This window comes from Giraffa tippelskirchi, chromosome 3 (genome assembly GCF_054371585.1).
Source record: "Giraffa tippelskirchi isolate mGirTip1 chromosome 3, T2T-mGirTip1v1.2.pri, whole genome shotgun sequence".
Lineage (NCBI taxonomy): Eukaryota > Metazoa > Chordata > Mammalia > Artiodactyla > Giraffidae > Giraffa > Giraffa tippelskirchi.
Window position 1 is genome coordinate 51,807,992 of NC_137277.1, and position 24,506 is coordinate 51,832,497.

Below are 24,506 nucleotides of genomic sequence, written 5' to 3' on the forward strand. Positions count from 1 at the left end.
TCTAGAGTTCAACCACTTTCATGGTATGAATTATATCAAAAGTCCTATGTACCTATGTTAAACATGGCTTATGTGAACTGATACAAAAGATAACCTTGAATATATATAACATGTATACCATCTATAGCCTATTTACAAGAACATTTTAAAATATGCTAACATTCATGTACAAGAACTTTTAAAAATAATATTTGCATTAAAAATTTATTTAATTGACTTAATACTCTAATGGGAAAGAAGTAACCTACACCAGAATCACCATTAGGCTAATGATTAGGGGAAATCTCATTAACCTCTACCAATATCAGTAAGATTTTTTTCTTGAAACAACAATAAAAAAAATCAAGTAACTATGCCAATAAAATAATCTACCTTGAAACGGGCTATTAGACTGTTGAGCAAGGGTGATATGTTCTTCACTAAGAAGGTATACAGGTTGATGTTGATTAATTTCCACACTGGTACAAACATTGCTGTCTCCATGCAAGAAAAAGGTGAAAGAGCAGGACAAGTGTTCACTAATAAAGAACAAAAAGTAGTATTTTAGTAATGATTTATAGCCAAAAACAAAGTCAATTTGCTTTTCTTTTTTAAGAAGTTACACCACAAAAATGCACCTTCTCTTTAACCCAGAAATTCTACCTTATCATCTAAAGGGAAAAAAAGAAATCACAGATATAAGCAACGATTTAGCTATAACAAATGTTCTTCACAGCACTGTTTACAATAGGAAAAGCTGCAAAGAAAGGAATCAGTTAAAGTAGCTAGGTACACCCACAGGTAACGATGATACAGCCACCAAAATAAATAAAGGAAGGGGAGTGGGTTTGATGGGAAAGGTAATAGTATAGTTTCAATTTTTTTTAAGGAAAAAGAAGGTTACTTTGATGAAAAAAATCTACCTGTACAATTAAAAACATATAATTTTTTATTTCCCCTCTATTAAAAAATAAATACAAACATATTTTCTCATGTTATTTCTGAAACTGGGCTGAACGCAGTTAATCAAGCAGCTAATGTGCTGCCCTCCCCCATCCCCAGTGAACAGTTATTTTAAAGCGATGATGAGTGTTATAATTGAAGGTATTCTAGAATCAAAGTTACAAGCAAAATAGAACACCTTAGGAAATTTAGATATGATTGGGTATACAGATTGGACAATAAAAGTTCCCAAGAGGAAAGTAGATATATCCTTAAGATAAAATTTAGAAAAGTCAAGTGGCCCAAAAGAAAATGAGATTATACACTAACAAGAATCTACTCACCTTATTCCTTCCTCCAAACATTTATCCTAAGAATCACCTTAAAGAACCAATTCTTTAAGCTATAACCATTAATAAGCTTGAAATCTATTGCATATATCTATAAACCCCTTGAATTTTTTCTGGATGAGACAAGGGCATAATAAATTAAGTTACAGTAAAAGTAATTACTGTATTTTCCCCATCCCAGTAGCTTTTGTTAAATTATTTTCAGAATAATTTTGAATTTACAGAAAAGTTACAAACATAGAAAGTCCCCATATACCCTTCACTCAGTTTTCCCTAATGTCTTATATAACCATGCTTAGTTGGTCAAACAAGTAATTAATACTGGCACATTACTACAACAAACTCCAGTTTTTTATTTGTTCACCAGAATTTTCCACTAATGTCCTTTTTCTGTTCCAGAATCAAATCCAAGATATCACAATGCATTTACCCAATTATTTTTTTGCTTCAGCTGTATTGAGATATAAGTGATAACTATAGGAAATAAAATTATTTACATTATTTAAAAATAAATTAAGCTCATTTCTTCTGATTAAAAGCCTAAGTCCTTTGGAATAACTATGGTTGAGTAATTACAAAGACTACAGACATCTGCTTATATTCAGATATAAATGCACTATATATTAAACAACCAAATGAAGACAAGCGTTACTCCTTTTAAAGTGTTTTGTAGCAAAGCACATGACACTATGCTAGTCTCAATTATTTAATTACAGCTATGCTAAGTGCTATAACAAAAATTATGTACAGGATACTAAGAGACTGTTTAACAAGATCTAAATAATGAAAATAAACTTATATACATACATTTTATATATATAATTCCTAAGGGAAAAAGAATCACACTTGGGTAACGCCATAAAAGTTATTACATCCTATGATACCCTTCATCAGCCTATCCCCACCCCCGATACCTCTTATTTCTCCAATTTCATTTCTTACTGATCTTTCTCTAATACTTGCCCCTTCTCCCTCAATTGACCTCTCTGCTGTTCCTTAAACACATCAGGCCTTTGTACCTACTGTTATTCCATCTGGAACACTCTTCAGTCGTGTCCGACTCTGTGCGGCCCTATAGACGGCAGCCCACCAGGCTCTGCCGTCCCCAGGATTCTCCAGGCAAGAATACTGGAGTGGGTTGCCATTTCCTTCTCCAGCTGGAACACTCTAGATAGCTATATTCACCTTCATCAACCTTTCTCAGGTTTTTAAACACCTTCTAAGTGAGGTCTTCACTGATTACCCTCCTTTAAATTGTTCTTGGATTTGTTTTGGCTTAAGAAATAATCAAAATCTAACTTATTACACAGTTTATTTCTTATAGTCACCAAGAATGTAAGCTCTGCTGGAGTAGGAATATGTTTCATTTGTACAATGTTGTATCTCTATATTGATAGAATAGATCCTTGGCACACAGTACTAAATACTGTAGAATAAAATCCACATTTGATCTTTTTTTCCCCTAACCATACTCCTTTTCTTATCAAATCTACAGAGTTGTGCAAGCCAGATATATAAATTATCTCCAATTTTTCATTTTCCCCAAACTTCCTACCTTCAACTAATCCATCACTAATTCCTACTGATTCTAGTTCTTAGATAATTTTTTGTTCTTTGTCTTTTTAAGGTCTGAGTACTTGTTAAAATCTCTTAATTTACCTTTCTTTGCAACACTGCCAGTGATCTAAAAATTAATTCTAATCATGCAACTGGGAGGCTCAAAATCAGTAGTTTCCCAATGCCTTCAGGACTAAGTCAAAAAACTTCTAAAACCTTCGCATAGCACTTTAGATCCTTCCACAATCTGACCGTTGCACTAAACTCTTAGACAGAGATCACTTAATCCACCAAGAATTACCCCTTTGTTTAGATACCTCACATAAGGAGAATCATACGATATTTGCCTTTCTATGACTGGCTTCTTTCACTTAGCATAATGTCCTCAAGGTTCATCCATAGTGTAGCACATGACAGGATTTCTTTCCTTTTAAAGGATGAACAATACTTCATTGTATGTATATAACACATTTTGCTTAGCCATCATCCATCAATGGATATTTGGGTTGGTTCTACCTCTTGGCTATTAAGAATAATGCTGCTATGAACATGGATGTGCAAAATGTCTTCAAAATCCTGCTTTCAATTATTCTGGATACACACTCAGAAGAAAGTCTGCTGGATCATATGGTATTTTGTTCTCAATTTTTGGAGCAATCTCTCTAACATTTTCCACAGTGACTGTACTATTTTACAATCTCACTAACCATGGACAAGGGTTCCAATTTCTCTATCCTTAGTAACATTTGCTATTCTTTATTCAATAGTAGCCACCCTAACATGTTTTTTGGCTTTCCTTGAGGCTCAGCTCATAAAGAATCCGCCTGCAATGTGGGAGACCTGGGTTCGATCCCTAGGTTGGGAAGATCCCCTGGAGAAGAGAAAGGCTACCCACTCCAATATTCTGGCCTAGAGAATTCCATGGACTACAGTCCATGGGGTCACAAAGAGTCGGACACAACTGAGTGACTTTCACTTTCACGTTTTTATTTATATTCCTCCCATTAGTGATACCAAGTAACTTTTTTTTTTAAAGATTTATTTTTGGCTGTGCTGGGTCTTTGTTGCTGCACATGGGCTTTTTCTCGTTTTAGCAAAAGGAGGCTACTCTCTAATTGTGGTGCACAGGCTTTTTATTGTGGTGGCTTCTCTTGTTGCGGAGCACGGACTCGAAGCATGCAAACTTCAGTAGTTGCAGCTCAAGGGTTTAACTGCCTCACAGCATGTGGGTTCCTCTCAGAGCAGGGACAGAACCGTGCCCTCTGCATTGGCAGGAGAACTCTGGATCACCAGGGAAGTCCTGAACATCTTGTCTTATGCTTATTGACCATTTGCATATATTCTTTGAAGAAATATCTATTGAAGTATTTTTCCCATTTTTTAACTGGGTTATTTGATATTTTGTAGAGTTGTAGTAGTTCTTTATAATGCTGGGTATTAACACCTTAGCAGATACATGATTGCAAATATTCTCTCCCAATCCATAATGCACAAAGAAATTTAGGTTTGATATAGTCCCATTTGTCTATTTTTGCTTTTGTTGCCTATGTTTTTGTGCCATAACCATAAAATCACTGCCAAACCCAGTGACATGAGGCTTTTCCACTACATTTTTTTCCTAGCAGCTTTATAGTTTTAGGTCTTACATTTAGGTTTTTAATCAATTTTAAGTTATTTTTTGTATACAGTATAAGATAAGGGTCCAAGTTCATTCTTTTACATGTGAATACTTGTTTTCCCAACACCGTTTTTTGAAGAGAATGTCCTTTCCCCACTGAGTGGTCCTGGCACACTTGTCAAAGGTCATTTGAACATATACACAAGAATTTATCTCTGAACTTTCTATTCTCTCATTGGTTTACATGCTTGTTTTTATGCCAGTACCATACTGTTTTGATTACTGTAGCTCTGTAATATTTTGCTCATTCCTCCCTTTATCCAGACTTTGTAGTTCTTCCTATTAGAGGTGAAATATACTTCTCCAACCCTTGAATCAGGCTCGCTTTGTGACTTGCTTTGGCCAAGCAGAAGGTTGAAGTATACTTACATATTTCACATATAATTTAGCTTGCCCTCTTGGTGCTTCTGTCATCACAAGACTATGCCCTGACTGGTTCACTGGTCTAAAAGAGGGATGAGAATCATACAAAATACACCTCTACCCACACTACGGTTTACAGTGACTAGACTGACTAATCCCTAGCTGACCTGTAGGTACATTAGTGAGAATACGTAACTGTTTTAAATCCCTATGTTTTAGGGTGGTTTATTACACAGCCATAGCTGATATAAAAACTGGCACCAAAGGTGAGGCGCTACCATAACAAAAACCTAAACATGTGGCATTCAGTTTTGGGATCAGAGAATTGGTAGCAAAGAATACAAACACTGAAAAACAGTCAGGAAAATGGTAACCTATGTTAATATAACGGATGAATACTTCATAGAACTGTTGCCTGAAATAATCTGGAACGCAGAAAACATGCTTAAGTGAACTTACTGCAGGGCTGGAAAATAAGTTTCTCAACAAAGCAGTAGTGTGGACTATGTTATAACACATCTCGAGAAAATACCAAATCAAGAGTGTGAATCTCAAGAACTTCCCTGATAGTCCAGTGGTTAAGAATCTGTTTTCCAATATAGGGAATGAGGGTTCAATCCCTGGTCAGGGAAATAAATCCCATATGCCACAGGGCAACTAATCCTGCGTACCACAACTTGAGAGTCCCTGTGCCACAACAAGAGAAGCCCTTGTGCCTCAAAAAAGACCCAGCATAGTTTAAAAAAAAAAAAAAAGTGACCCCATTGTTAATACCAAACATTACTCTTAATACCAGCTGAAAAATTAGTATTTTTTTAACAGATTTTTTAAATGCAATGAATTGAAATACAATTAGAATATACTTCAATTAAAAAAAATACATTAGAATGACAGTCCTCTATGCCTATGGAGACAAGGCTAACTTGAATAAATGTGAAACTACTGGCTTGCTAGAAAATAATTTTGGATTTTTTAGTTAACTATCATTGATATAAGGACTGAGCAAAATGTGCATCTCTTCTTCTGAAAACGGGAGTACTAAAATCAAATTGTTAAAAATTCAACACCTTTGTGAAATAACAAAATTATTTTTCCTACTCCTAAATAAAATATTTCTTTGTAGCACAATTAACCACTTTAACAGTTTTATTGAAGAAATCTTTACCACCTTCCTTTTAAAACTTAGTGATATCTGTAAAGTAATTATCCTTCAATTAAAAAAATAAATTCAAAATAAAAAAAAGTGATTAAAAAGGTGCTGGCAAATCATTATGGACATGAGCCACATGACCTGGCGTATAGTAATAAATGCTCAGCAAAATTTACTGTGTTGACGGTCTACATGGTAATGGTTTCTTTCTATGTAACACGTACTTTGTTGTAGTCAAATCTCAACTTTTTCTTTCTTACTATCTTTTAATTATTATCTAGGCCCTACTTCTCTTTATCTTTCTAAAGCTATTTTCATTAGATTTAATCCAAATGTAAAAATTTGTACCAGGAAAACATACTAAAATGCGTTCACTTTGGAACTCTTTTCTCTTTAATCATATGTTTTCGTGTCTAGAAAGATAAAAAAGAAACTCTTAGAAGGGTTGCTTTCAGGAACAGAGTATTGGTGGAAAAGGAGACTTTTACTAATTAATTCAGCAAATATTTATAAAGCACACATTATGTGTCAGACACCATGCAAAGTGTTGGCTATGCAGAGATGACCAAGATAGACAGAGTCTCTGCCTTCATGAATTTTACAACCTAGTGGAAGAGGCAAGCATTTTATGTGCACATACATAAACACACATACATATACATGCGTTCATGTATTTATTTAAAGACTGTGATGGATGATACGAAAGAAAAGGATGCTAACAGAGAATTCACTAAAGGGAACTAATTTAATTTGGATGGAAGGTGGTTTAGGGACAGTGATACCTGTGCTGAAATTTGAAAGATGAATCAGTTTACAGGGCAAGAAGTAGAGGAAAGCATTCCAGGTAGAGGAACCAGCAGGTGCAAAAGCCCTGGGGCAGGAAGGATTTTGGGCTTACTGGAAGAACTGAAGAAAGACCAGTATCAACCAGAGTACAGACAGGAGCAAAAAACTGGGATTAAGATGGAGAGGAACAAGCAGGTCAGAATATACACAACGAGGCAGTTTGAATAAGGGGAAATTATTGAAGGATTTTTAATCAGAAGAATGATAGTATCTGATACTTTTTTTGTTTTCACTTGAAGACCTCACTAGTTATTAGAGAGGAGAATCCATAGGGCATGTGTGCATGCATACATGCTCAGTCACTAGGTCCGACTCCTTGCAACGTCGTGGGCTGTAGCCCTTGAGGCTCCTCTGTCCACAGGGAATTTTCCTGGCAAGAATACTGAAGTGGGTTGCCATTTCCAGGTTGAACCTGTCTCTCTTGCGTCTCCTGCACTGGCAGGCAGATTCTTTACCACTGAGTCACCAGGACCTAGAGCAATAATAGCCCAGGTGAGAGACAATGGTGACTTGGACTAGGGTAATGACAGTAGAAATGGAGAGAAGTGGGCACATCTAGAATGTGTCTGGGAATTTGGTGATTATATACCAGAACCAGAAGGTCCCTAGAATTAAAGCAGTATCTGATGACATGAGCCTCAGGGTAGAGCATACAGAAGTCTAGAGAAGGAGCAGGTTTGGGGTAAAGATCAAGAAATCAGTTTTTGGACAAAGTTGCTTTTATGATGTGGTGGAGGTTTGGGTTTATAGTATAAATCTGGGGATTATCTGGGTGTGGATGGTATTTACATCTTTGTGAATGAATGTGATCACCTAGAGAGGGAATGTTATGAAACAGAGCCCAGGAACTGGCCCTAGGGACCTCTAAAAACTGCAGCTTTAGTATAATAGAAGACACTCACAGAAGGGACCAAGAAAGAACAGCCTGAGTGTCAGAAGAAGACATTGAGGAGAATGGGTGTTGTGAAAGCAAAAAGCGTTTTGGTAAGAATTAGGCCCATTCTTGTACAGTTGGGGTATACGCTTTGGCGTGCATGCCTGCTCATTTGCTTTAGTCATGTCCAACCCTTTGTGACCCCAGGGATTGTAGTCCACCAGGTTCCTCTGTAAATGGGATTCTCCAGGCAAGAATACTGGAGTGGGTTGCCATGTCCTTCTCCAGGGAACATTAGGATTTTTCTTAAATTACTCACAGGCTGCCATACATTTTCCTCAAAGAATGTTATCTAAAGTAAACAAATATATGCAACCAATCTCATTACTAGATGTGGGAATGCTTATGAAGCCATATTTACACTTTTCTTTTGAGTGACCTCTTTTCTTACAGAATTATTCTATAACTGTTAAGGCTAAGGTACAGAAAGTATATACACATAACATCATTTCTAAATAGTATTTTTACCTTAGCAAGCCAATAGTGTTATGCTTTGAGGGTTATGCCCATTATACATTGCTTGCTGTTTAGGTACTGAGTCGTGTCTGACTCTTTTGCAACGTTGTGAACTGTAGCCCTCCAGGCTCCTCTGTCTGCAGGATTTCCCAGGCAAGAATACTGGATTGGGCTGCATATCCTTCACCAAGGGATCTTTCCAACCCAGGGATCGAACTTGCCTCTCCTGAATGGCAGGTGGATTCTTTATCACCGAGCCATCTGGGACCCCAATTATATGTACTGACATAAAACAAGCAGAAATCAATTTTCAAAGCATCTCTCTTCAAAGAGTGGATAAGAGTAAAGATGTGGTAAAAAAAAATTTGGAAAATTTCATATTAAACTAGTTAGAATGAATATGTATTTTTTTAAACATTATAACTCTTTACAGTTTTTTCAGAAAACATTAAAAGATAAATTTTGCCAACCAAAAAAAACTTTAAGAATTTAAAGGGAAATAACTAAAAACACTCTATGTCAAGGGAAACATTTACTAAGAAAGTGACTCAGTAATAATCTACACATAGGTAAACTGCAATTTGATTAAGTTTAAGGTAAGTATGCTACACAAATCATCACGAATGCTGTGTGCTTAATCAGTAATTCAATAGCAGATTCCAAAATCTAAATTGCAAATACTTTCAAGAACGTCTGCAAATTTAAGCAACAACCTAAAAGTCTATTGTTCTTTATTTTTAATGTTTATTTGGCTGCCTGGGGTCTCAGCTGCAGCGCACAGGATCTTCATTGACATCATTTGGCATCCTTAGTTGTAGCCCATGGGGCTCAGTAGTTGTGGGGCACAGGTTTAGTTGCTCCGTGGCATGTGGAATCTTTCAGACCAGAGTTCAAACCTGTGTCCCCTGCACTGCAAGGTAGATTCTTAACCAATGGACCACCAGGGAAGTTCATAGTCTTTATCTTTAAAAGACAAAGAGGCTTGGAGACCTGTATTTTATATCCTCATATTTAATCAGTGAACTAGAGTTCTTAAAACTACAGCTTTCAACTGTTTAATTTCATACATAAAATATTAAAAGAAAATAAATTCTCCACTCCTACTCTCTGTGCCACCCCACTTAACAGCAAGCTCTCAATTCCATTGAATTGCCTATTTTAGGAAAAACATCACATCCTATACTGCTAGCATATGTTTCCTATACAGATTGATCTGGTTGTAATAGAAAATGGTTTAAAATAAACCAAGTTTGTGCATGTATAGGCGGAAAGAAACTAAACATTCTAAATATGGGATAAATTTTCTGAAATTCTTACACATGTATACCTTGCTTTACTGTGCTTCACAGACAACTGAGGGCTTTACAAATTGAAGGTGTGTGATAACCTGGCACAGAGCAAGTCTGTTGGCACCATTTTTTCGACAGCTTATGTTCACTTCGTGTCTGTGTGTCACATTTTGGTAATTTTCACATTTCAAACTTTTTCATAATTATTATATTTGGTATGGTGATCTGTGGTAAGTGACCTTTGATGTTACTATTGCTGAAGGTTCAGAGAATGGTTAGCATTTTTTAGTAATAAAATAAGTTATGTACACTGTTTTCTAGAAATACTGCTACTGCACGCTTAATAGACTACAGTTAGTATAAACATAACTTTTATATGCACTGGAAACCGAATAATTTCCTGTGACCCAATTTATTATGATGTGTGCTTTACTGTGGTGCTAACAGAATAATAAAATTCAACACAATCACAATAAAAATTGAGCAGTTATTTTGCAGATACTGACAAAATGACTCTAAGGTTTATGTGCTGTGCTGAGCTTAGTCGTGTCCGACTCTTGGTGACCCCATGGACTGTAGCCCTCCAGGCTCCTCTGTCCATGGGATTCTCCACACAAAAATACTGGCATGGGTTGCCATGTCCTCCTCCAGGGGATCTTCCCAACCCAGGGATCAAACCCAAGTCTCCCACATTGCAGGCAGATTCTTTACCATCTGAGCCACCAGGGAAGCCCAAGAATAGTGGAGTGGGTAGCCTATCCCTTTCTCCAGAGGATCTTCATTTTCCCAGTCCAGGAATGGAACCAGGGTCTCCTGCTTTACAGGTGGGTTCTTTACCAGCTGAGCTACCAGGGAAGCAATTATCTCCAAGGTATACCTATATTAAAGGTAATCTAGTCAGAAAAAATTATAGGCCAAAGTGAATGTTAGGTAATACCACCATACCAAATTCACAATGGCTTGTCTTTCGAAGAGAGAGATCATTTTACAACACCACTTCATTTTAGTACTCAACACTTAGAAAAGTGGAGTTAAAACAAATATGTGCAACTACAATCAGAATCCAAGGTACTGTTAAGCTACCATAAAGCATTATGGAGAATAAAACTGCTCTTCAGGAGCTTTTATTATAATAACCAAAGCAAAAAGATAAGAATAAGGCATAATTTTCAGATGAAACCTGAACAGATAATCTGTTGTAGAAAAATGTTCCTTAAGTACTGAAATTAAACAAAAGATTCTTTATTTCTAAGACATAAATTGAAAATATGCTTATAGATTCAAGTCAGCTGTTCTAATACTATAACAGGTAAGTATACTGCTTTAGGAAGTGCTGTATTTTTAGCACTTCTGTTAGGCAGGTACAGAAAGATGATATCCCATTTTGCTGGTAGGGAATTCAAGGCACAAAGAAGTTAACCGACTTGTCTTAAAATCATAAACCTATTTAAAGGGAGTGTTGACTTAAAGTTCTAGTCATCCTAACAATCAATTAAAAATGGGCAAAGGACTTGAACAGACATTTAAAGAAGATACACAGCCACTCAACAGGTGAAAAGATGCTCAACATCATTAGCCATTTAGAAAATGCAAATTAAAATGACAATGAGATAACTACTTCACATCCATAAGGATGGCTGCTATTTTTTAAAAAATGAAGTGTTGGTGAGGATGTGTAGAAACTGCAATCCTCCTACACAGCTCACAGGAATATAAAATGGGCCAGCCACAGTGGAAAAGACTTCAGTGATTCCTCAAAAAAATAAATAAAAATAGAATTACTGTATGCCCTAACAAATCTATTTCTCGTATGTTCCCAAAAGAACTGAAAGCAGGGACTTGAATAGATACTTATATACTAATATTTATAGCAGCATTATTCACAATAGACAAAAAGTAGAAACAACTCAAATGGCAACTGACAGATGAGTGGATAAATGAGAGGTGGTATAAAAATACAATGGAAAATTATTCAGTCTTAAAAAGAAATGGGAACTTCCCTGATAGTCCAGTGGCTCACTCCACGCTTCCAATTCAGGGCCCAGGTTCGATCCCTAATTGGGGAACTATGTCCAACAAGCCACAACTAAGAGTTTGCATGCTGCAACTAAAGATCCTGAATGCTGCAGGTAAGACCAGAAGAATCAAATAAATAAATATGTAAATATTTTTCTAAAAAGAAATGAAAGTGCATGCTACAACTTGGATAAGAACCTTGAGAACATGGTGCTAAGTGAAATAAGCCAGACATTAAAGGACAAGTACCTTTTGATTTCACTTATGTAAGGTATCTAGAACAGCCAAATTCATAGAGACAAAAAGTAGAATGGTGGTTACCTGGGGCTGTGAGGGGGAGAAGATAGGGAGTCATTATTCAATGGGCAAATTTTCAGCCTGGAATGATGAAAAATTTCTGGAGATAGTGTGATGGCTGCACAACAGTATGAATGTAATTAATGTCACTGTACCATACACTTAAAAAATGGCTAAAACGGTAAATTGTGTTGTTTATATTATACCACAAACAAAAGAATCCTAGTCACCCTAATTCCTAGATTTTTATTCCATTGATTAAACAGTTTTCAAACCTATCTTTCTTTAGAATCGCAGAGATCTTTTAAAAATTCCAAAGCCTAGACCACATTCCCAGGTTAATACACAGATTATTTTTTTAATCTCTCAAGGTGATTCCATATCCAGACAAGTTTGGGAACCACTGCATTAATCCATATTTCTGTAGCCCTCAGAGTGATTATTTAAATTCCTTAAATTTATAGGTACAATTTCAATATCAAATATCCTTACCATATCTCGATGAACAAAAGATGTATATTAAAATCCAGAATATAACACCTTTATCTGTGAATTTTATATACCTCAGCTCACTTAATGAACACATTACTTACATTATATAATAAAGAATACTCAGAAAGCAATGACATTATTTTGGTTTACAACTTCCAAGTGCTCAGCAAATATAGCACCTCCCTAATATTTTTAGGTCTTCTGTTTTACTATTTTCTATAACTTAAAAAAGATGTAGGTGAGACTTCCGTGGTGGTCCAATGCAGATCACATGATGTGGGTTCCATCTCTGGTAAGGGAACTAAGATCCCACAATGCTGTGTGACACAGCCAAAAGATTTTTAAAAATAATAAAAAATAAATAAAATAACAACATGTAGGTACAGGAGATACAGCGATCTACAGGGCACAATCTGTCTCATATTTTTTCATGCCCTACAATCCAGCTCCAATACCTGCAAGATGTATGAATTCCAAGAATTTCCTTAACCTCCCTATTCTTCAGATTTAACAACTGTGAAATTGGACTAACAGGTCTGTTTTGAAAATTGATTTAACACATATTAAGCCCTGATTTCAAACATGGCCTGGTCAGTTATGCTTATGCAAAGGTTTCTCATTCCCTTCTCTCCTTCAGAAAAAAAAAAATTTCTCTATTACCATTCATACCTAAAACCAGCAGTTCAAAAAGACAGATTTGTATGAATCTGTAAGAATCACAGTAAGAAAAGCTTAATGGGAAGGAAAAAACAGAGAAAAAAGTCTTTCCTAGCACTCAATTTTTCTCAAAAATGTTTCTAGAAAGCATGAGAATGGGGAAAACTGATCATGCAAATCCTAATGACTCAAACATCACAGAGAAATTTCATTAGGTCATAAGTACTATTATATCATCACTGAGGACTTCAGAATAATCTTGATGATGGACATTAATGACAGACTAGGCTAAAAGGAGGAAAAATAAGACAGTAACCATGCCCAACTTAGCAAATAACGACATCTTGACAGAAGACGGAAGTTTCCCCTATTTTTGAGTCTCAAGTACACTACCAATTTAGCATACAATTCCAAGAGGGTTCATCACCATTGATGCAAACCAATATACATATGACTATCAAGCACTTGTAAATGTGGCCAGATCACGTTGAGATGTACTCTAAAGTACATCTAAAGTACGGAATGCATATTAGATTTCAAAGACCTAGTTTAAAAAAAGTAAACTACCTCATTCATATCATTTGCATATGCAATTACATACTGAAATAGTTTAGATATACTGGGTTAAATATATGAAAATCAATTTCACTTTTTAAAAAACTTTCTTTAATGTGCCTACTGCCAAGACTTTAAAATACATATGTGACTCATATTATATTTCTATTAGACAGTGCCATCTCAGAAGACAAGAAGAAAGGAATTGAGTCCTTAGAAAACATAACAGCTTCCCTAGAAGTTAAGTTTTCAAAGGTATTGAGGAACTCAACCAAAGGACATCCCAAAGCTATATAAAATGGCTACTATTACGCCATCTTAAATCTTGTGTTGCTTATATTTAAATAAGATGGAGTTGAAGGGACTGTGTAAAAGCCACAGGTGTATGAAAGAAAACAAACCTTTATGAGTGAAGTTTAAAGTAGTCTTTCAGTTACTGCCCAATCCCCCCCCACCAAAAAACAAAAACAAAAAAAACCTTAACTGACTTCTTTAGTGATACTAAGGCATTATTTTAATTTTAAGTGTATAGGCTCTGGTGTAAGCAATATCATCCAAAAGAACTTTCTGCAATGATAGAAATATTCCATATCTATACTGTGCAATACAATAACCAGCACTCATAAGAGTATTTGAAATGTGGTTTAGACAACTGAGGAACTGAATTTTTATTTTTTCAATTAACTGAAATTTAAATAGCTACAACTGATTGGTGGCTACTATAACAATAGCACAGTTCTAAATAAAAATGGCCAAGTCCCTGTCCAATCACCTTACTAAAGCCTGCAGCTTGCTTCATAGCATTTACATATACAGAACTTCCAATCAGCATTTTAGTGCCCAGAAGTCTTAAGAGTAGAAAAGGAGATAATTCAGACATCCAGGATCTCAAAAATATTACCTCTTATGTATTCTCTTCTCAGGGAACTACAGGTAGATGGGCATTACCAAAACAGTAAGACAAAAAAATAAAACATGAGATCCAGGAAATAAGCGACTCAACACAGACAAGGCAAAGCAAATTCCCAAGATGACTCCTGTGAGACAGGCCTAATAGAACAAGTCCAAACCAGAACAGAACAATGAAGGGCTCAAATAGGGATACTGAGAGAGAGGGAGAAGAAACTAAAAGATTACACAAACTCCTTAAAGGTGGAGGGGGGACTTATACTTTCTGTAGATGGCCTAGGGGAGAATTACCAGTAAGTATATAGGTTGGGGATCAGCAAACTTTATCTGTAAAGAGCCAGAGAAATATTTTAGGCATTGTGGGATCATCAGTCTCTTATCACAACTATTTGACTCTGCTGGAGTGTGAAAGCAGGCATAAAGTAGTCCAAAAGTGAAGGAACAAGGCTGTGTTACAATGAAATTTACAAAAACAGGGGGCAGACTACATTTGCCCTGTGAGGAGGTAGTTTACCAGCCCTTGAAAAAAGAGGTAATTAAGGGAAAAAAGAGGTAATCACATTAACACTGGGAAAAACAAAATTATATAGAGGAAATGGAATGTAATCCTACATGCTGTATGCCTCACTAAATATTTATAAAATCATAATAATATAAACAATGGGTACTTTTTTTTTTTTTTTACCAAATCTCATAACTATATTGGTAAGATATTGGAAAAAAAAGAGACGGGAGAATAGAGCATCTCAGTATGCCAATGTCCAAGTAGTCAGGATGGGAGTTGGGAGATGGCTGGGATGGAGGGGATGGTAAGATAGCTAAATTAATAGAAGGTTAAGTCCTGAATAAGTGAAATAACAGAAAACTCAATAATTAGCATTTGCTTGTAAGTTTTTAAACAGGTAAATTAAAGTTAAGTTAGAAGAATTTAAAGGGATTGCCTCTGAGGAGCACATCTAGTAGTTGGGGCTCAGGATTACAGGTTTTCTTTTTAATTCTTGGTAATCAGCTTGACTTCTTAAAACTGCCTACCTACTATCTATTCTCCATTTCTTCTTACTAACCAAGGTTTATTTTGCTCAGAGTGGCAATGTTCCCATATAAAGAATATTTATCTCAATATAGCCAATGATATGTCAGCTAAAATTTCCAGAAAAGAATCTAATTTCTGACCCAACGGTCACCCCTTCTCATCTCCTCCCTTCCTTCCTCTTCTTGCCTGGAATCCACTGTGAGTGAAGTCTGGAGATGCATCACTCACTGGAACCATAAAGATAAAAGCCAAAGGCTAGAGATAAAAGAGCAGAAAACTCCAGGGAACCTAAGTTTTGATGACATCATTGAACATATCTTCCTCCAGACTGTTATTCAGAAAAATCAATTCCTACATAAGCTAGTTAGGACTTTTTTGTCATTTGCAACTGAATGCACTCCTACCTTGCACAATTATTCTTTTGACAATAAAAGTTTATTTTAACTTTCAGAGAGAAAAAATGAAAGCCTTGATATGTCTTACCTACTCATTGATTATAATGAAACTAGAAAGGGAAGTTTATAAAAAATTTCGTGTGTGCATGAAAAAAGATGTGCACCTGACATAAAACGACATCTCAACAATGATTACAACCATCACATATTTTAGGGAAAACTAATAAACTTCCTTCATTTTTTCTTTTCCAATATCCCATCTTACACACCACTGTTTCATTTCTCTCAAAGTCTCACTAATTCAACAACTGCTTGCGACTAAATCTTCTAACAGATTATGCCTTATATTATTTAAACCAGAGAATTGTAGTAACCTAAAGTTTTTACCTGCATACGTCTTAAAGTCTTCTGTGCCTCCATCTGCAACTATCTACAAATTAGCATCATGAATTTGCTTAATTCAAAGCTGAAGAAAATCATAAGCACCCCAAAAGTAAACATGTCCTACATAGAAACATCCAAATTTAAATAACTTTCATTAAAGCAAAAAGATGCTGAGAATGAGGATTACCTCAACCAAAACATGACTACAGATCACCATCTAAAAACAAATATTAATATTGCTTAATCTTAACAGAGTACCATGAATGTATTTCCACTAGTACTAAAAATATATATATACCTCAATGCGTAAGTCTCTGCTTTCATCTCATATTTTTTCTATTACCCCAAATCAAAACTTAAGCCACTGTACTGACACAAAGCCTATCCCTACTACAAGAAAATTCTTAATATGTGTAAAAGAAAGAATGAAGAAGTCAAAGAAAACTGAATACTTATAGTACTCTGCCAAAGTTAACCTTCTGAATGTCTGAGATATCAGTTTTATCACACATTTTCTATAAAGTCATTAATATTAACAAAGCTAAAGAAATATCAAGTAAGAGTTTAAAGACAGCTTACCTTTTATTTATAGGTTTTTCGTCTTTTTCATAAGGCTTTACAAACCACTTGCCAATACGTACAAAGTTCCGGTTCATTAAACACCGTTCCAACAGATTGTGAACTGCTTTGAAAAGCAAAGTTCGGCATTCATAGGAAAGTCCATTCTCCCACACTCCATCTTCCTCTTCTATAAAAGAAATGAAAGAAACAAAAAGTAACATAGAGGCACTGTATCTACTCAGAGCTAAACTGAGAGTATTACAGTTTTATCCCTAAATTCATAAACCCTACTTCACCTCAGAATATTGAGCTATGACCACTTTGCTATCTCTCTAGACACTAAAACATCAGGTTTCAAAGCTAATCCACAGAGAATAAAAGGCCAAAGTGCCATGTACTCTATTAAATTACCTGAAAATTATTTCCCCACCATATAAAAAGGCAATGATGTATCACAAACATATTGATTTGGTTTATGTAAAAATGAATAGGACGTTTGTATAACCAAGGGAAATACCACACACTCTATACCTAAAGTTCCAATTTCTAAGTTGACTCACTTGTTACTTTGTCCTAACTCTTTCATTCACCCTGCCAAAAAAAAAAACTAGACAGTTAATAATTAAACTCAAAACATTTTATGTCCATCAGCATTCTAATCCACGACTCAACTATAAAAATAAGTGATGGATAAAAAGGAAGCTTTCGGCACAGAGTCTAACAAGTAGTGCATTATCAGCCACCGTAGGCCTCATTTCACCCAAATGATTCCCATGCTTACTATTTAGTATAAGATTCTCTACATGGGGGAGAAATTTAAAAATTTAAAGACACATTTTAAATGGCACTTCTGATATAAAGTTATGTTGGTAGTTTAGTCGCCAAGTCGTGTCCAACTCTGTGACTCCATGGACTGCAGCACGCCAGGCTTCCCTGTCCTCACCATCTCCTAGAATTTGCTCAAATTCATGTCCATTGAGTCGGTGATGCCATCCAACTCATCTCATCCTATGCCGCCCCCTTCTCCTTTTGCCTTCAATCTTCCCCAGCATCAGGGTCTTCTCCAATGAGTCAGCTCTTCGCATCAGGTGACCTAAGTATTGGAGCTCTAGCTTCAGCATCAATCCCTCCAATGAATATTCAGGGTTGATTTCCTTTAGGATTGATTGGTTTGATCTCCTTGATGTCCAAGGAACTCTCAAGAATCTTCTCCAGCACCACAATTCAAAAACACTATTTCTTCGGTGCTCAGTGTTCCTTATGGTCCAATTCACACATCTGTACGTCCAATTCACACATCTGTACGTGACTACTGGAAAACCGTAGCTTTGACTATACAGACCTTTGTCGGCAAAGTGATGTCTTTGCTTTTTAATATGCTGTCTGGGTTTGCCGTATCTTTTCTTCCAAGGAGCAAGCATCTTTTAATTTCATGGCTGCAGTCACCATCCACAGTGATTCTGGAGCCCAAGAAAATAAGACCTGTCACCACTTCTACTTTTTTCCCTTCTATTTGCCATGGAGTGATGGGACTGGATGCCATGATCTTCGTTTTTGCAACCTTTACTAACTATACAGCCTCAATTTTGCCAGCAAATCTATTAACCACTCCAAGTGAAGTTATAAAAAAAAATAATAATAATAACATAGTCATTTTGAAATAAGTATGGATGTGGTTCAGAAAAAAAGCCTTTAAAAAAAAAAGAAAAGAAGCCTTTTACTCTCTATCCATCTATACCTATAAGAAAGCATCCAAGGAATCCTACTATAAATAGGAGCTACTGCCAACAACATTTTAACTTTTGGAATATTTTACTTTGCTATTTCAAATATAAAATAGTGTGGCATACTCCTATAGTCTATTTAACTTTATAAAATATCTGTTAACTATAGACCTTCTTTCAATTTAAGTAAAAAAAAAAATCTTTCTTAATTCAATACTAAAAATCCATATACCATCCCAATAGAAAAATAATAAACCACGATGCTTTAGAATAAAAGCAGAGACACATATTAAGAGTGACAGATGGCAAACATTCATAACTTGCCCAAATGAGTAGAATAAACATTAACTCAAAAGCACAATAAACACAATGACAGTGGACTTTAACTTCACTAGAAATTTGTGCCACTACAAAAGTTAATGTTGATTTTATGTTGTTCATTACAATGTTTCCTAAATTATAGTCAAAGTCTTTCAAATCAACTGGTTTTTCCAAAAGATAAGCTTTTTAAAAATGAGAAAAGCTTTAGAAAATGACCATATTTGAGAGCTGAGATAATTTTGAAATTATTAATAATAAACAGAAAAAATTCTTCATATTCTGCTGTATTACAGACATCCTTATCTACTTCCAATTAAAGCCAAAATTTCACAAGTTTCACTTTATTAAAGAAAACAGGAGGCTAGAAGAAAAGGGAAGTGGCACATAGTGGCTTCACTTTATTTAAAAAGTCTAGATCACAAGCATATCTGTGAGTTGTTGAGAGGAAAAATAAAAAATCAAACCTTTCTCAATCTGCTTTCAGTCTAATCAGCTTCTGTCATTTCAAAATGAAAGTTACATTAAAAGTTTTATCTAAAATTATGTGATTTATGATTACTAAAAGTACACATATTCTTAATTCCAAAAGAATTATGCTGGAATTCTTCACTTCTTTATAAACTATCTAGTGTACTTTTTATAGCCTTTTACCTCAAAAATCCTTACCTTCTAAGGAAGTGCAATGGAGTAACATGTCATACACAAGAAGCCCCTACCAAAATCTTTTCTCAAACTACTTCTAAGTTTTAAAGCAACAAAGAACCAAAACACAGATACCATTACATTTCAAACTTTTACTGTCACTATAAACTTCAAATATCAGAAAATTATTCACTTAAAACTTGAGACTGAATTCACCTTCTTACCCAAAAGTTAAAAATCTTTAAAATAGTAAAATCTGTAATACAATGATTTTTATAAATTTTCACATATTAAGATTTTATTTTTAAAAATTTCAGTTAAACCTGTAGTTAGATAGCTTCAGAAAACTAAATACAGTTTAGAAAATTAATCAGTATTAATATTCAAGCATTTCTCTCTCATTGCTCTAATTCTGTCTAGAAAAACTCAGGTGAACTTAATCCTCATTTTACATTAAACCCTCAAATGCCGACAACGCTCATTAACACTAAATGGGAGTTATGCATAAAACAAAGATCTGATCACCTGTTAGGATTTTCTAAGGCCAACAAATCTCTTAAGCACATCTTCACCTACAAGGTGGGTAACTAAGCAACCATTACACTAAATAACAATTTGATTTTTCATTGCTGAGGAAATAATAAGAATAATTCCTAATAACATTCAGTGAAAAGTCGGAAGGTTTTTTTTTTGGGGGGGGGGGTGGGACTGTCACTTAGAACTCTACTAAGCCAAGCTTCTATCTTGATATTATAGTAACCATAATAAAAATACTTCTCCACATCTTGTATTCATAGATATAAAAAGCAAAATGGTACAACCAAGCCACCAAAAACATAGTGGCATACATCCTTACATTAATTAAAGTAAGTCCTTGTATCTCAACACCAGCATAACAGAAAAGGGCGGGAGGGGAAACACATGGCAAATCTTTACCTAGCTCCTTTGAACTTAATTAACCACAGCCTAATGGAAAAAGTCTGCTTAATGTATTTAAATAAATGTTTCCCTCCTCTTCTATCTGTATCCCCAGAGAAAACAGTTTCAATTCTGTGTTTTTAGTACTTTTCTGTTAGTTACCCTTAGCATTAGAACTCTTAACTGTTATTGTTACTTGAAAAATTTTTACAAGTTTTACAATGAGTAAGTTCAAATGCTAAATTTGATTTCCATAATTTTTTGAGGATACAGATTATAGTGATACAAAAGGATGTGATAGGTCATCAAAATAATTCTCTATGAGTAGGGGGAAAAAATAAAAACCAAAAAAATTTTTGATATACCTAAGTATTTGTACTCAGTTTTCTCAAAACTGACATCTTCAAATATCCTCATAGTGGTAAGCCAGCAAAAAAGGAATCTACCTAAGTAAGTCTGCCAAGCTATTAAAATGCAGCATATACTAAAAAATAATCAATGGGTCAAAATTGATCATGGTTGAAAATACTATGTATTTCTTGAAAGAATAAAGAAAAATGTTTAAGTGTCTACTTTAGCACCTGTCTTGAATAATAATTGCCCATTCATAAGCTGTTCTTTCAACAAATTGCTGAGAGCCTTAAATTGGCAGCATTATTGATCAACAAAACCTGAAAAACACTGGTTTAAAAGCAGCCTCTTATGTTTATCTTTGATTTGAAGATTTAAAAAATACACTTTTCTTGCTTGGTAGTACACAGAAAAGCATGGCAATGTTGTCCCTAGAAGACTAGCAAACATAAAAAGTTGGATCACAAGTAAATTATGCAACAGAAGACAGAAATGAATTAACTCTCTTCAGGCTACCTGGGGCATAAAATAAATTTTTAGTTTGACTAACACTAGACTGCTATACTTGGCTGCCATTTATCTATTTGTCAATCTTGTTAAACCTGTCACTTAAGGTTAAATTCCACTGTAATTAATATCCTTCAGTAAAAGCATCCAAAATTAAATTCTAAGACTAAACAATGGCCTATTTGACAGTATTTATGATGAAACTGTTATAATAAAAGTATTTGGATATGTCACTAAAATCCTGCATAAATACCACAGGAGCCAGGAAAAAGAAATATTTTTAGCCCTGACTCTGTTTTTTCAATTCTCAGGGTATCAGTTTTCTCAGAGTCTCATCACATTCTAGCTACTATAATTTTTTTTAAGATGCAAACCTCAGAGAGGGGGTAGTTGTTTTTATTTTTGTTTCAAGGGAAAAACTAAAAGCCAATAGCGACAACAATAAACTTTGAACTGAGGCTTAAAGTATGTATCAAATCAGATTTGGCTTGCTGTGAAAGATTTTCACCAATTAGCAGTAAAACTAGTTTACATTCTATTTCTACACATTAGCAAAACTTGAAAGGAAGGTGACCCAAACATGTGCTACATGTAAGAGGCAGGCAGAAATTAAAAATGTACTATGGAACCTGACCAGACTCTTCAGAACTATCAAGATCATTAAAAATAAAGCAAGTCTGAGAAACTGTCACAGTCTAGAACAGTCAAAGGAAACATGACAACAAAATGTAATATGGTATCCTTGATGAGATCGTAGGATAAAAAAGGACATTAAATAAAAATAAAGGATAACCAAAGAAACTATCAATTTTAGGTAATACTGATATATCAGTATTGTTTCATTAGCTGTGAAAAATGTACCATTTTGATGGAAGATGTTGACAATAAAAGAAACTAGGTGAGGGTAACTCAGAGACCTCTATACTATCTCTGTTAACTTTTATGTAAATCTATACCTATTTTAAAACAAAAAGTTACTTTAAAAAATACACTATGAATGACACAAATGAAATTAAGGGGGTAAAGCAAAGGCAATTTTGTACTTTTATTACTGACTTAATATGAAAAATTGAGAATTCTCATCTGCAAATAGGAATGGCTTCTGCCTTCTCTCACCAAGAACGACAATGTTACTGCCACAATCACAAATATCTCAGTAACAAGATGTGGTAGGTGCTGAACCAAACAGAAAGACGCTGCCTGTGAAGAGCACACTCAAGCTAAATTAACCAGCTCTTTAGTTACCACCTGGGTCCTTCCGGTTCCCCTCTCCTTGCTACCACACCTCCACTTGGAACTCAGGACTGCCTCCAGCAGCTGATGCCACCCCTACTGTCCAGCTGCTCTCTTCTCAGGGGAGCTTAAAAGAAGGGGATGGAGTGCCACAGATGGGAAGAAATGAAAAAGGGGTTAGCTCGAGAGACAGCGGCAGACTAATTACCCCAAAAGGGAGGCAGACGGTGTCCCTGGAGCAAAGAAAAGGGCGAGACAAATATACTCCATCTGAAAAGACCTTATTATTCTTTAAGATATATCTGATTTAAGTAAAAACATTCTAAAGTAAATGACAGGTTAAAAAAAAAAAGCTAAAACATTATAAAAATACCATTGGCTACACAAACTGTTTAAAATAGTACCAGACAGACTTTGGAACAGAAAATATGATTACATATATAACCATTAATATATTTAGGTTTACTATTTTAATTGCTTTCACTGATAAATTCTTAAGTTAATTGGCATTCAGCAAAATCTGACAAGTAAAGCCTAAACTTCCAAAATTACTTTCATTATGTTCAAATAAATATTTTAAAGTATAGGCAGCGCTATTTTAAATAATTATGCCTACAAGCAAACTAGAGAAAAAAATGTAATAGCTGTGAAGTTTCAGGAGAAAACTTATTTAAAACAGAAAAAAAACTACCCACATAGTATTTTAATATACATCACACCAGTTCACAATTAACTTTAATAGGCTTTTAATTTTCAAAATGTTAGTCCTACTAATGTAAGACTAATACTACATAACTGTTAAGATTATGTTTTATTCCACAAAATGTATTTCATGGAATCTGGGGGAGAGGGGATGGGGAGAGGGAAATGGTCTGTTCAGATGTTTTAACTTTATTAAGAAGACTGAAACTTCCAAGTCAGCATTATAGTTTACCTATATTGTCAATAATATTAAAACAGTCTTCAAATATTTTAGTAAGGTGGTTTTTATAATCACTTCAAGATTAAAATAACTCAAGCATACCTAAAGTCAATGAAAGAAAAAGGAAGCTGGCAGGCTTAGTTTTTGGCATGACAATTACAAAGCATCACCTTGCTGATGCTCTAAAGGAATATTATACCCTGACGTATATGCATATATCATATACACATACATATATACAAACTCATCATTTAATACGTTTAGAACCACACTACATACTTAAAACTAAGGGCTAGACTCTCCAGCAGGATCTTACTAGAAAAGCTGGAAAGCGCTGATCATAAAAGAATTGCAACCACTCTCAAAAATAAATATTAAGACTGAAGGGTTTGTTCATTTGAAGATAAAAAATGTGACACACACATTCCTGCACAAACACTGGTCTTAAGTGCTTGTTTGAGATAGTCACCTGAATTCATACATCCAAAAATAAGTTCTATAGATCAAATAGACAATAATAGAAACTCCAGAGTACTTGATTTCCAGTAAGGAAACTTTTTCAGTTATCTAAAAATCCTAAATTTTCTCGTCAAGAATCATTATGTTACATCTTACTGAAATCTTTGCTACATTGCAGCAAACAACTAATCATTTACATTCCTATCATCAAAGATTCAGTTAACATGGACTCTAAGGTAAACACAAGCTTCAGTATTACATGAAGAGTTAATAGTTTCTCTTTTGAAAGTAACATTTGGTCCTAAATATCAAGAAAATAAGACAGAAGTAATCTTATCAATTTGCTCATAATAAAATTACTTCCCTAACTTTTCAGATTATGACACTTGTACCACTACAAAAGCTAAACAAGTTGGCACTGCTTCATATCAAAGACAGTCTTTGATGGAACAGTACCTAAAAGAATCACATTCCAAAAATTAGAAAATTAACATATGCCTTCATTTGTTAATAATGTAACAACCACAAATAAAAATTCTGAAATAACTATATGCCTTGGGAAAAAAAACACATGAGAAAGTTACAA

The 24,506-nt window shown here is 34.8% G+C and overlaps 1 protein-coding gene across 3 annotated transcripts in view; it reads right to left on the minus strand.

Annotated features, from left to right (window-relative positions):
* MED13 (mediator complex subunit 13) overlaps positions 1-24,506 on the minus strand; it is a 99,078-nt gene that overhangs the window by 70,586 nt on the left and 3,986 nt on the right. For all 3 annotated transcript variants that reach the window (XR_014080724.1, XM_081585024.1, XM_081585023.1), the window contains 2 exons: positions 16,862-17,030; positions 373-518 (listed from right to left, as the gene is read on the minus strand). Coding sequence is in view for 2 of the 3 variants with exons in the window: in XM_081585024.1 (XP_081441150.1) it covers positions 373-518; positions 16,862-17,030 (315 nt within the window). In the remaining variant the exon portion in view is untranslated. The remainder of the gene's footprint in view (positions 1-372; positions 519-16,861; positions 17,031-24,506) is intronic.